The 11,806-nt window shown below is 42.4% G+C and overlaps 1 protein-coding gene across 7 annotated transcripts; it reads left to right on the top strand.

Annotated features, from left to right (window-relative positions):
- The first annotated feature begins 35 nt into the window (after positions 1-35).
- Positions 36-11,070, top strand: LOC308315860 (uncharacterized protein). Of its 7 annotated transcripts, XM_080764078.1 has the most exons (14): positions 36-296; positions 1,504-2,723; positions 2,833-4,839; positions 4,986-5,064; positions 5,272-5,490; positions 5,918-6,056; positions 6,294-6,385; positions 6,559-6,604; positions 6,689-6,739; positions 6,770-6,789; positions 7,217-7,362; positions 7,545-7,633; positions 8,065-8,148; positions 9,322-11,070. In XM_080764078.1, the coding sequence occupies exons 6-11, from the start codon at positions 5,982-5,984 to the stop codon at positions 7,254-7,256; spliced, it is 324 nt and encodes a 107-aa protein (XP_080620204.1). In that variant the 5' UTR covers positions 36-296; positions 1,504-2,723; positions 2,833-4,839; positions 4,986-5,064; positions 5,272-5,490; positions 5,918-5,981; the 3' UTR covers positions 7,257-7,362; positions 7,545-7,633; positions 8,065-8,148; positions 9,322-11,070. The 7 variants fall into 7 exon arrangements, 4 of the variants coding, with proteins under 4 accessions (XP_080620204.1, XP_080620201.1, XP_080620202.1 ...); XR_013964090.1 differs by having other exon boundaries at positions 1,504-2,050; positions 2,656-2,723; positions 6,559-6,789; XM_080764075.1 differs by having other exon boundaries at positions 1,504-2,534; positions 4,743-4,839; positions 5,272-5,317; positions 5,400-5,490; positions 6,559-6,789.
- Positions 11,071-11,806: the final 736 nt, after the last annotated feature.

Below are 11,806 nucleotides of genomic sequence, written 5' to 3'. Positions count from 1 at the left end.
GCCTCTGACACCTCTCCATTCTCCTTTCAGTCTGCTACAAGCAAGATGTGCTCTCTCTGTGCTCCGTGGCGTACACACTCAGTGCTCACAAGTGGCAGCTCACTAGCTGCCTGCCCTCTTTCAAATATTTTTAGCTGGGGCTAAGTTCAGAACTGCTGTTCTCCAAGAATTTTACCTCACTTCCTCCATGCGGCCTGCTCTCATCAAACAGCCTCCTGCAGCCTACTCCAATCCAACAAGCTGACTTCATTCCTCCCAGATGCAATGGTTGCCTGCCTCAATTCCAGCTTTCAACAGTTTGTAGGCTACTGCCATTATGAATTATTCAAAAAATTGCCATTTGCTCTTACTGCTGCTTCAGCCAATGTTATTTATCATGCCTGCAATCCAGCTAATGCTAACTACCATGCTGCATATACAGCTATTGTCATGCCTGCACCTAATGCTATCTATAGCCACTATATCATGCCTGGCTACAATTCAGCTAATTCTTAACTCTTGCCTGCAATTTCAATTCTACCTTTATTGCTGTTTACATGATATCACAGCTAGAGCTACTGCTCTAAAAATATAGGTTACAAAAGTAAACCCAGTTTCATATCAAGAGATGGCAGAAGAGGAAATCATTTATTTGCATGCATGTCTGTCTTGAGTCAATGAATCTCCTGTTGAGCAGTTGTTTAATTTTTTTAATTTCAGGTTTCAGCTGCCATAATATGTTACTTTACCATTTGAGGTCATGCCACAGTCGGTGCTGACGCAAACATGTTCCAATGCTAACTTGATCTTTCATTTCAGGCCATGTTTCAGCTGCTAACATGTTTTTATCATTTTAGGTCATGCTCCACTTGCTGCTGCTGCTGCAGCTATAATGTCTCATCATTTCAGGCCATGCTGCTGCTGCTGCTGCTAACATGTTTTTTTATCATTTTAGGTCATGCTCCACTTGCTGCTGCTGCTGCAGCAGCTATAATGTCTCATCATTTCAGGCCATGTTGCTGCTTACATGTTTTTATCATATTTTTAGGTCATGCTCCACTTGCTGCTGCTGCTGCTGCAGCTATCATGTCTCATCATTTCAGGCCATGCTGCTGCTTACATCTTTTTATCATTTTAGGTCATGCCCCACTTGCTGCAGCTACCATGTCTCATCATTTCAGGCCATGCTGCTGCTGCTTACATGTTATCATTTTAGGTCATGCTCCACTTGCCGCTGCTGCAGCTACCATGTCTCCTCATTTCAGGCCATGCTGCTGCTGCTTACATGTTATCATTTTAGGTCATGCTCCACTTGCTGCTGCTGCAGCTACCATGTCTCATCATTTCAGGCCATGCTGCTTACATATAGTTTTATCACAGGCCATGCTGCTGCTGCTTACATATAGTTTTATCACAGGCCATGCTGCTGCTTACATATAGTTTTATCACAGGCAATGCTGCTGCTCTCATGACATCTTATCATTTCAGTCAATGCTGCTGCTATGTGTTCTCTAATTATTTCAGGTCCTGCTCCAGATGCCACTAAATCAGCTGCCATTTCAGAATGCATTTCGTCCTCAGCCTGCTGCAAGCCCGCTAATCATCTCAGCTTATGCTGCTGCCATGAGTCTCCTCAGCCTGCTGCAAGCCTACTAATCATCTCAGCTATGCTGCTGCCATGAGTCTCCTCAGCCTGCTGCAAGCCTACTAATCATCTCAGCTATGCTGCTGCCATGAGTCTCCTCAGCCTGCTGCAAGCCTACTAATCATCTCAGCTATGCTGCCGCCATGAGTCTCCTCAAACTGCTGCAAGCCCGCTAAAACATCCCGGTTACGCTACTTCAACTGCTGCTCCCATGAAGTCTGTCTTCTGAGCCTGCCGCAAGCCCACTAATCATCTTGGCTACGCTACTTCAACTGCTGCTCCCATGAAGTCTGTCTTCTGAGCCTGCCGCAAGCCCACTAATCATCTCGGCTACGCTACTTCAACTGCTCCTGCCATGGTTCTGTCTTCTCAGCCTGCTGCCAGCCTGCTAAAAATCTCATCAACCTCTAATGCTGCTACCACAAGGTCAGTCATGATAACACTGCCAACTGCATCGCTCCTTCAGCTTAAGCTAATGCTTCAACTACTGCAAAAGGTTAGTCAAAAGCCTGCTAACACGTGCTGACTACATTGCTCCTTCAGCTTTTGCTAAATCTGCTAAAATTGCAGTTGGTCATGAGCCTGCTAGCACATGGCGACTGCATTGCTCCTTCAGCTTCACTTCAACTAATGCTTAAACTGCTAAAAGGTTAGTCATGTGCCCACCGACGTCATTGCTAATAGCCCTCAGATAAAGTCACTGTCTGCTGCCAACATAATGGCCATGCTAAAGCAGAGCACTAAATTAGCTACTGGACTCAATGATCATAATAATGCTTATTCATCAGCCTTCTTTGATATTCTGCTTTGTGCTTCCTTTCCATGTCCGGCTTCCTGCATGGTGAATGATCAATGCTAATGGGAAATGAGTGCCGTTCATCTCGGAAGACTCGGATGCTGGAATGGTCAGGTTTGCAGCCAGGCCTTGTCTGTCGTTAATCAATGCATTAACGACAGTACCTCGGTGGCATACAGTACATGCCAATGCTATAATCATCAGCTGCAATCAATCTCATTGGTATTTCATGCAGAGCCGAAGAGTTCTGATGATCCTCATGGGGGCTCCCCGCAGCCCACTAAACAATTTTAGTTATAGATGGCAAGTATAATGTTAAGGAATATTTGTCTTATTAGCCAGAGATCCTTTTAAAATGTTTATATTACTGTGAGTGATATGGTCAGCTTCTGATGTCTTTCTTTCTTTCTAGATGTAGATGGAGATGACCGTAGATGCTGCTAGAACACTGAACCTGGTCTCCTGTGTGAACCACCCCATCCTGACAGCTAAGATGTCCATGTGGACATTATGAGTGTTTGTATAGAGAGAAGCATGGCTGAAGAGCTTTGCATATCAGTCGTTTCTTGCTGCTGCCAAAGTCAAATTGTGATATCTGTGGTGTTTAGTTCATGGCCGCTTATGAGATGTAGATATAAGTACACCTGACTGGTGGAATAGCCTTGTGATACATACTGGGTGTGCTCTTTGGTCGTTCACAAAACAAACAAACAAAAGCTGCACAAAATGCCACAAACTCACTAAAAGCTGCACAAAAATCACACAAATCAAGGGATGTCCGACAGTCAGTGTTGGATATTGTCCAACTCCTAATTGCCGATATCAACAGATACCGATATGCAGGCTTTTTCCAGTGGTGGAAACATAACTCAAACTTTTTACTTAAATAAAAGTAGGCAATACTGCAATATAGAAATACTCCGTTACAATTCAACATGTACTCGAGTAAAGGTACAAAGGTTTTGGTATAAAATGTACTTAAAATACCAAAAGTAATTATTAATAATTACTCATTATGCAAAATGTCTCATCTAAAATGATCTAATCTCTCACAAGCTCACATGTGTCTTATTGTATTGTGAGCTTGTATAGATGTTTTTAATGTAAAAGAATAAATAAAGTAAAATTAAGGGTTAGGGTTATTCATTTTAATGCCTTTATCGGCCGATAATATCGGATATCCCTAACAAAAACATATATCAAACGTGTCAATACATTTCAAAGAATGCCACAAGTGGCACTAAAACTAAAAAGGTTTTCTGAAAAAATGAAGATTACAAAAAATAAGTTTCTTAAACATCTTCTGCCGTATGTCCATAGAACTTCAGCTCTGTTGCAGCAAGCCAGTACAATGTGTCATTGTCTAGGTCACCTAAGCCACGATCACCATTCGGTGGCCGGTATTTGGGGCAAATGGTCATTACGTGTTCCACAGTCTGTAGTGGATCCTCGCATTCACAGTGGGCACTGTCCGAGATGTCCCACTTCTGCTTTGAGGGTTGTCCACTCCTTGCAGGGAAGGTGCTGGCAAAGAACATATTTGGGGTCCTCAATGTATTCCACTGGTCCCTCTGTCTTGCCTTCACCCAGGATGCCTTGGAGGTGTCAGCTGGTGTTGTGTGGAGCAGTTCCTGGGCCTGTGTGGCAAAGGGGCACAGTGACTTGAGGCACGTGTGCTGTGGCAAAGGTCGCCGTGACTTGGTGTGTGTGTGTGTTGTGGCAAAGGGCACCGTGACTTGAGGCACGTGTGCTGTGGTGTCTCTGACGACCTTGTGGAGGAGATGGCTGGGATTCACTCAGCTGTGCCTTCCCGGTGAGGGCCAGCGTGGCTGCTTCTCGTCTGACCTCTGTTGGAGTGATTCCAGCGAGAACAGGCAGGCAGTTTGTTTGGGGTGGCCCATCCGGTGTTGAGGGCAGCATCCAGCTTCTTGACATGAGAGCTACGGCTCCAGACTGGGACACAGTACTCGGGTCGTCTGCATAGCCATACTTCATTGATGTTGTTGCAGGGAGGTCATGGATGTAGCTGTTAGTGTTGAACAGCAGTTACTGGTGTGGAACCGAAAAGCTTCACAAACATGCCAAAAAATTCTAGTTTTGAACCTTTTTAATCTAGTTTATTTTCAAATAAATTTGTTTTTACTGTTTTGTGAAGCAACTTTGGGTACCTTGAAAAGTGCTATATAAATTGTATGTATTATAAAAAAACAGACGCACAGCAATTGTCCCCACACAGACATCACAAATTCCTATTGGCAGCAGCAACATGTGAGTGATGTGCAAAGCCATTCATCGACTATAACCACCATGTCTTCATTCCAGATGCTGCGAGGCTCAACCGGAGCCCCTACAGGTGGACATCTGCAGTTCTCGCTGTCCATGGATGAATCTGCATGGGGGGCTCTGAAGGCGGCTCAAAGTAAGAAACGACTTAGACTTTTCTATTACTGCGAGTGGTATGGTCGGCTTCTGTTTTAAATGTTCTCTATACATTTTGTGTATGATGTGAAAGGACACAATGTACGTATATCTGCTTAAATTAATCTTTCTTTCTTTCTTTCTTAGGGTGGATGGGTCGTGGTAGACGTCGTGGAAGGACAGAGATCCGTTCCAAAAAGTTTCCTCTGAGGACTTCTGATGAGCTGTGAGTAGGAATATTTCTTTTTGGGATGGATATCTGTAAACGTTAATGTAAACGTTTATTACTGTAAGTGATATGTTTAGCTTCTGTTTTAAATTTTCTCTATAAATAAAAGTTTGATGTAGGACTAGGCTATATATATATGTTGTGACGGGATATAATATATATCTGGCTCTTGGTCACTCTAATCAATCTTTATTTCTTTGTTAGGATGGAGATCGTGGTAGACGTCGCTGGAACGCCACTGCTGGACAGGGTACACGCACACACACACACACACATGCACACACAGAGCAAAGCTAATTTGGTGTGTTTTTTTTATTTTCTTTCTTTGTTAGAATGGAGATATCGATAGACGAGCTGATGTTCCCTGGACAGAGATCCGTTCCAAAGCTCCCCGGGGGCTTCCTCAGAGGACTCTGATGAGCTGTGAGTAGGAATAGTTCTTGCTTGTTTCTGAGGATGGATAACTGCTTTTGTACTGTTATGGCACGAAGAATGGCATCATTTACTACAGTAATCCAAATGTTTTAAATATTTTAGGATAAATCTAAATGACTCTGCACAATAGTTTGAGAGTCAATATCTCATATCATGAGCGTACCTCTTGGTCTTTGTAACAACTGGAATACAAATTACAAAAGATGTTGAGGACTGTACATGTGTTGATGCCTCCTAGTGGCACTCTGGTTGAATGTCTGTCAGCTTTCCAAGCTAATCAAAGTCTTTGACACTTTTGTTAACCACTTCAACCCCAGCATCCCTATTCCGTTCAGCAAAAATAGCAGATCTACAAGCTCACACTGCAACGTGTTGTGAGCTTGTAGAGCTAATGGTTTCTTTCTTTCTCTCTCAGGATGGAGATCATAGACACAGCTGGAGGCTGGAGCCTCTAGAGATGGAGATCTGCAGGTCTGTCCATGGATCGGAGGACGGAGATCTGGGTAGACGCTGGAGGACTTCGGACCTGGGCCTTCTCAGTGAGGAACTCAACGGTACGAACCGCTTTCGGGTTAGGGCTTTTTTAGGCTTCGTAAAAAGCCAATAATCGTCCGTTGCCGATAATTGGTCGATCCCTATTCTTAAACGTTACTGTAAGTGCATGTGTATGTTGTGACAGGACACGCACGCACACAGCAAAGCTAATTTGGGGTGTGTGATGTGAAAGGACACAATGTACGTATATCTGGCTCTTGGTCACTTAAATTAATCTTTCGTTCTTTCTTTCTCAGGGTGGATGGGTCGTGGTAGACGTCGTGGAAGGACAGAGATCCGTTCCAAAGCCTCCCTCCCGGGGGTTTCCTCTGAGGACTTCTGATGAGCTGTGAGTAGGAATATTTCTTTTTGGGATGGATATCTGTAAACGTTTATTACTGTAAGTGATATGTTTAGCTTCTGTTTTAAATTTTCTCTATAAATAAAAGTTTGATGTAGGACTAGGCTATATATATATATCTGGCTCTTGGTCACTCTAATCAATCTTTATTTCTTTGTTAGGATGGAGATCGTGGTAGACGTCGCTGGAACGCCACTGCTGGACAGGGTACACGCACACGCACACACACACACATGCACACACAGAGCAAAGCTAATTTGGTGTGTTTTTTTTCTTTTCTTTCTTTGTTAGAATGGAGATATCGATAGACGAGCTGATGTTCCCTGGACAGAGATCCGTTCCAAAGCTCCCCCCCCCACCCCGGGGGCTTCCTCAGAGGACTCTGATGAGCTGTGAGTAGGAATAGTTCTTGCTTGTTTCTGAGGATGGATAACTGCTTTTGTACTGTTATGGCACGAAGAATGGCATCATTTACTACAGTAATCCAAATGTTTTAAATATTTTAGGATAAATCTAAATGACTCTGCACAATAGTTTGAGAGTCAATATCTCATATCATGAGCGTACCTCTTGGTCTTTGTAACAACTTGAATACAAATTACAAAAGATGTTGAGGACTGTACATGTGTTGATGCCTCCTAGTGGCACTCTGGTTGAATGTCTGTCAGCTTTCCAAGCTAATCAAAGTCTTTGACACTTTTGTTAACCACTTCAACCCCAGCATCCCTATTCCGTTCAGCAAAAATAGCAGATCTACAAGCTCACACTGCAACGTGTTGTGAGCTTGTAGAGCTAATGGTTTCTTTCTTTCTCTCTCAGGATGGAGATCATAGACACAGCTGGAGGCTGGAGCCTCTAGAGATGGAGATCTGCAGGTCTGTCCATGGATGGGAGGACGGAGGACGGAGATCTGGGTAGACGCTGGAGGACTTCGGACCTGGGCCTTCTCAGTGAGGAACTCAACGGTACGAACCGCTTTAGGGTTAGGGCTTTTTTAGGCTTCGTAAAAAGCCAATAATCGTCCGTTGCCGATAATTGGTCGATCCCTATTCTTAAACGTTACTGTAAGTGCATGTGTATGTTGTGACAGGACACGCACGCACACAGCAAAGCTAATTTGGGGTGTGTGTCTTTCGTTCTTTGTTAGAATGGAGATCTCAGCCGATGCCCGAGATCAAAAGCTTTCCCTGGGTGTTTCCGCTGAGGGTCGCTGGGAGGCTCGGACGGAGCTAGAAGGTTCGGTAGACGCCACTGGAACCTGTTTAGGCCTGTCAGAATTTAAGGTTTTATAATGGCCGATTTTAATTGTCACTCAAATAAATTACAAGTAACAATTTAATTGCGTCATACTAACATTCTAAATAAAACTTTGGCTTTTGTAGGCTTTGTAAACAAAAAGCTGCATAATTCAATAACTTTATACACTAAAAAAAGAGAAGTAAATTACAAAGTGACACATTTAGAGCTTGTAGATCGGTTGCTTGCATTATTTCTTTAAAATGTTTGACAATATATGAACATTTTCAACATGGAGACGATTATGACTCTAAAAAAGTATCTCAAATACTTGGCGATTAGGTAATTGTGACAGGCCTAAATCCTTCTAGTTGTGTTTTTTTATATCATGTTCTGTAATCAGTTAGGGTTGACTATAGACTTTTTTTTAGGAACAAGATCATGCCGATGAAGAGCACGTTTCTAGCCGATGGAGCAACTATTTCTGATCACCTTTGGAGTTACATCACAGCAAGGTAACTATACAACACACGCACATACACTATGATCATGACATGACATCAGCTTGTGACTGCAACTTGTTCCTGTTCGCAGATGACTCGGCACTGCTAGTCTCGGACAGGAACAAACTGCAGGTTGAAAAGGCCCTCAGCTCTGAACTCGGTAGAATCTGCACCTGGCTCGCTGATAACAAACTATCTTTACACCTGGGAAAAACTGAATCCATTCTCTTTGGATCTAATAGTAATCTCAGCAAGGCAAATGGCTTCTTGGTTAGAGTTGGTGACAATGTTATCACACGTAAAGATGAAATTACCTACCTAGGTTCCATCCTGGAGGCTAATCTTTCCGGTGATAAAATGGCCACCAACGTAATCAAAAAAGTCAACCAAAGAACAAGATTCCTTTACAGGATCTCCTCACTGGTCAACAAAAACACCTTGCAGACCTTAACAGGAGCCCTCGTACAAGGTTTCTTTGACTATGCATGCACCTCCTGGTACCACAGCACCTCAAAGGCCCTTAAAACTAGGCTCCAGACCTCTCAAAACAAACTGGTCAGGCTCCTACTTGGCCTCACCCCCCGAACCTACCTCACTCCTGCCCACTTTGACAGGCTGGAATGGCTTGGGGTCGACGACAGAGTACAGCATCTTGCAATGGGTCTGGTCCACAAGATTCGATACACCACCAAGATACCCATGTACCTGTCTAGATACTTCCTTTATGTTAACGAAGTCCACACCCACAACACCAGAGGGAGTGCAACGAACCATGTACAACCCAGATTCGGCACAAACAAGGGACTAAATTATTTTCACTCCTATGCCACCAAAATGTGGAACGCCCTACCAACAGTCATTATGTGAATCCCTTGACTCCCTTTTTCCCCTCACTGTATATGTTTATTTTCCCTTTTTACCTCCTTTATGATGAATTCCTGTTCTGTTCTTTGACTATATAGAAGTGTCTTATTTGTACGTCTCTAAATGTTTTGATGAATTGAACATGGTGGACCCTCTTGTAAACAAGTGTAATGCTTAATTGGGTCGTCCACTTACAGTTAACAGTCTTTGTATTGAGTTTGTGCTTGACATGTACTGTAATTCTGCAAACTGTTAATAAATATTTCAATCAATATTGTTTTATGAACAAAGTAGTAATGAGCATTTCTTTCTTTTCTTTAGGACGTTGCTGGTCTCCTGTGTGGCTCCATCTGGAGGTCACCAGGGTTCTGAGTCACTCAGATCCTGACTGGTAGTGGTGATATGTAGATGTGATCAATCAGCTAGGGCTCTAAACAATAAAATAATAAACCAATATAAATAACTAGATAATAATATAAATAAATGGATAAAACAAACGATAAAAAAATAGATTATAGTAAAATAAAAGTAAATTAAAATAGTAAAATAAAAGTAAATTAAAATTAGTAATGCATCAAATAAAAGTAGTAATAGCATAGTAATGGATAAAATAAATATAATTAGTAATATAGACAATAATACATAAAATAAATTAAATTATCAATATAGTAATGCATAAAATTAGTAATAACAGTAATACATAAAATAAATAAATGCATAAAAAATAAAATTAGTAATAACAGTAATACATAAAACAAATACAATTTGTAATGCATGAAGTAAAATTAGTAATAACATAGTAATACGTCAAATAAATACAATTAGTAATATACATAAAATTAGTAATAACATAGTAATATATAAAATACAATTAATACATAAAATAAATTAAATTACTTTGTGGTTGTTATAGAATGACTTAAACAAACAACAAATATCAATCACATCTACATATCACAACCAGGCTATATTGCCAGCAGGCAGGTGGACTGTAGACTCACTACAGCTGTTGCGTGGCTAGTCTGCTATCCGCGAACGTCTCCACGCTGGTTTCCTAAATGAGGGATATAAGTGCTGTTGGCACTCTGGACTCTGAATTCTGCGATCATGTGCTTCAGAAGAATGATGCTGCGTCACCTGTGCGGTGACAATTTCCGGTCTTTGGAAAGCTGTGACGTTTGCAGCTGTCAAGATGGCCAATCTGCAAGCTGAGCTTGTGGATGAGATGTGCAATAGCCTAGTGCTTTGTGTTTGAGCCCTGTGCAGGAGCTACAAGATGCCGGTTTGGATTGCTCTGTGCAGTTTTAACCACGTGACGCCTGCAGCACACTGTCAAGTGTGCAGGTGGACAGTTCTGAGCTTCGCCTTGTTTGTTATAAAACTGTGGTGACGCTGTGTAACGTAGGCCTGAGGGCGGTTGCTCTGATTGACTTAAAGAGAGCCTTGTAGGAATTTTTTTACCTGATATGTGATTTCAGGGTCGTTTCGCCTACTTCTACGTCCGGAGAGTTGTGATATTGGTTTTGAGTTCTTAAATGAATAAATGGGGGAAATGTCAAGGAAATGTGGAATGCTTGTACATTTAAGGACGTCATAAACCAAGCCATGAGAAGCTGTTTTCTGTGACATGTGTGGTCTGGAGGTCTCTGATGTCATGTGTACAAGACCCACCCACCCCTGGGGTGGGGGGTAATAATGTATTTAAGCTGAAGCCTGACTGAGATGTGTTGAGTCAGTACGGTGTTCCATTGTAACGCTTCACTGCTGTCTCCGTATTCGAATACATTCTATTCCAATACTCTGAATTGTGTCTCATTATTGATGTTTCAACTATGTTATAAGTGCTCACCGACAGATTTCTTTAACAGTCACAATGTGGTGTACTTTGTTTTGACCCAACTGGCCTCCAAGGAGAGGCGAGCATGGAGCCGGACATCTGATGATACACGAGAGAAGACGCCATAGTCAAAAAAAATTGTAATATAAGTAATATGTTTCATGTTGATTGTAATTTATGCATATATCTGTAAATATTCATTATTTTCTTGTTAATAAATTATTGCATTTATACCCGGGTGTCCGTTATGTGTCCATTACCCTTAGATCGCGCCGCCGTGGATTTATTTATTTCCCAAATGGTCTAAAAATGAGTTATTTAGCATACTTTTACCAATGAATTAGCCTATACACAGACAGCAACTGATTAGCCTATTTTGGACGATATGGGTCTTTTCTCGAGTCGGTGTGTAGTCTCACTATAGTCTGTGTAGATTACCCGGTGGTGTTGCTGCCCCTCCCGGGAGTCGCGGCTCATGGCTCTTCACAGACGGCACAGAGACAGCAGTCACTCCGCTGAACGTGTCAGTGTTGCTGCAGTGGTGTGAACTGTGAACCGTGCGGGCACTGGTGGTGGTGCTGAGTTCTGACAGCCGAGTCACAGCTTCTTCTTCTGAATTACTTTATCTTTGCCTTGGAAAATACATTTTGCGTTTTGCTGTTTCCCAAAACAAACCAGCGCGCGCTACTGTTTGCTACAAAACGACTGGAAGCGGACGAGGTTTACAGACATACCAATAGTAGCCAATCATATGCTGATTAGGCCAGTTGCTGTATAGCCTACCTACCCGATCACCAGGGAGCAACAACACACACACACACACACACACACACACAATAGCCTTCTATATAATGCTGCGCACATATATTATATATATTTAAAAAAATACCCAGCATAATTTTTGGGAAGGCTAAGCCTTCCCTAGCCTTACACACCCGCCGCCTATGGGCACTGTACTGTAGGCATATA

The sequence above is a fragment of the Protomyctophum bolini genome (assembly GCF_963924005.1).
Source record: "Protomyctophum bolini genome assembly, chromosome: 5".
Lineage (NCBI taxonomy): Eukaryota > Metazoa > Chordata > Actinopteri > Myctophiformes > Myctophidae > Protomyctophum > Protomyctophum bolini.
Note: the sequence above shows the minus strand (reverse complement) of the source record. Positions and strands in the feature narration are given on the sequence as shown.